We start from the raw sequence: 718 nt of genomic DNA, 5'->3' as shown, positions 1-718 counted from the left end.
TATATAGATATATGTAGATATATATAGATATATGTAGATATATATAGATATATGTAGATATATATAGATATATATTTTTATTTTACCTTAAGATGAAAGATCGCTTTAACTCGTAGACAACCTGCGGCATTGCCGAGGACAGGGAGGGTACAGGAAGGAAGGCTATCAGTATGTTGCCGCTTATCCAAGATGTCTTCTCTTTTCCTCTTCTTCTTCTTCCCGTCTTTCTCACTGCTATGTCCTCTCTCACGATCTACAGGAAGAGAAGATTTTTTCTTTAAGAAAGGATAAGAAGAAGAAGAGGAATGTAACTGCGAAGAGAGAGAGAGGGTCGGGTCACTTCTTTCTTCTTCTTTCTTGGAGAGCTCTCCATCTCTCAAACCTTCGCAAGGAAGAGATAGAGGAGAAGAAGAAGGATTGTTTAAGAGGTCTTCTATCTTTTCTAGAGCATCGTAGATGACCTTACACCTTATGATAGGGACACCTTGACGTAAGGCTTCCATCTGGAGAAAAGAAAAAGAAGAAGAAGATGAGGAAGATCAATATCGACACCTAGTGAATGGAGGAAAGAACGGAGAAGGAATCCTAGGAAAGAAAAGAAGAGGGGAGTCCATATCATTCTCTCTCTCTGTATATATATATATATACATATATGTGTGGGTAGGTAGGAATATGAGAATTTTTGCGGGGTGTACATGCAGGTCTATGTATGTATGTA

General features: G+C 38.3%; 1 protein-coding gene across 1 annotated transcript in view; it reads right to left on the bottom strand.

The window, feature by feature from the left end:
• Window positions 1-86: 86 nt before the first annotated feature.
• CSUI_006227 (uncharacterized protein) overlaps window positions 87-718 on the bottom strand; it is a gene marked incomplete at its 3' end in the record, with an annotated part of 1,040 nt that continues 408 nt past the window's right edge. The window contains exon 2 of the mRNA XM_068066391.1: window positions 87-503. Coding sequence (XP_067921634.1) covers window positions 87-503 — 417 coding nt within the window. The remainder of the gene's footprint in view (window positions 504-718) is intronic.

Source organism: Cystoisospora suis (genome assembly GCF_002600585.1).
Source record: "Cystoisospora suis strain Wien I chromosome Unknown contig_3118, whole genome shotgun sequence".
Classification (NCBI taxonomy): Eukaryota; Apicomplexa; class Conoidasida; order Eucoccidiorida; family Sarcocystidae; genus Cystoisospora; species Cystoisospora suis.
This window is presented reverse-complemented; position numbering and strand designations above follow the sequence as displayed.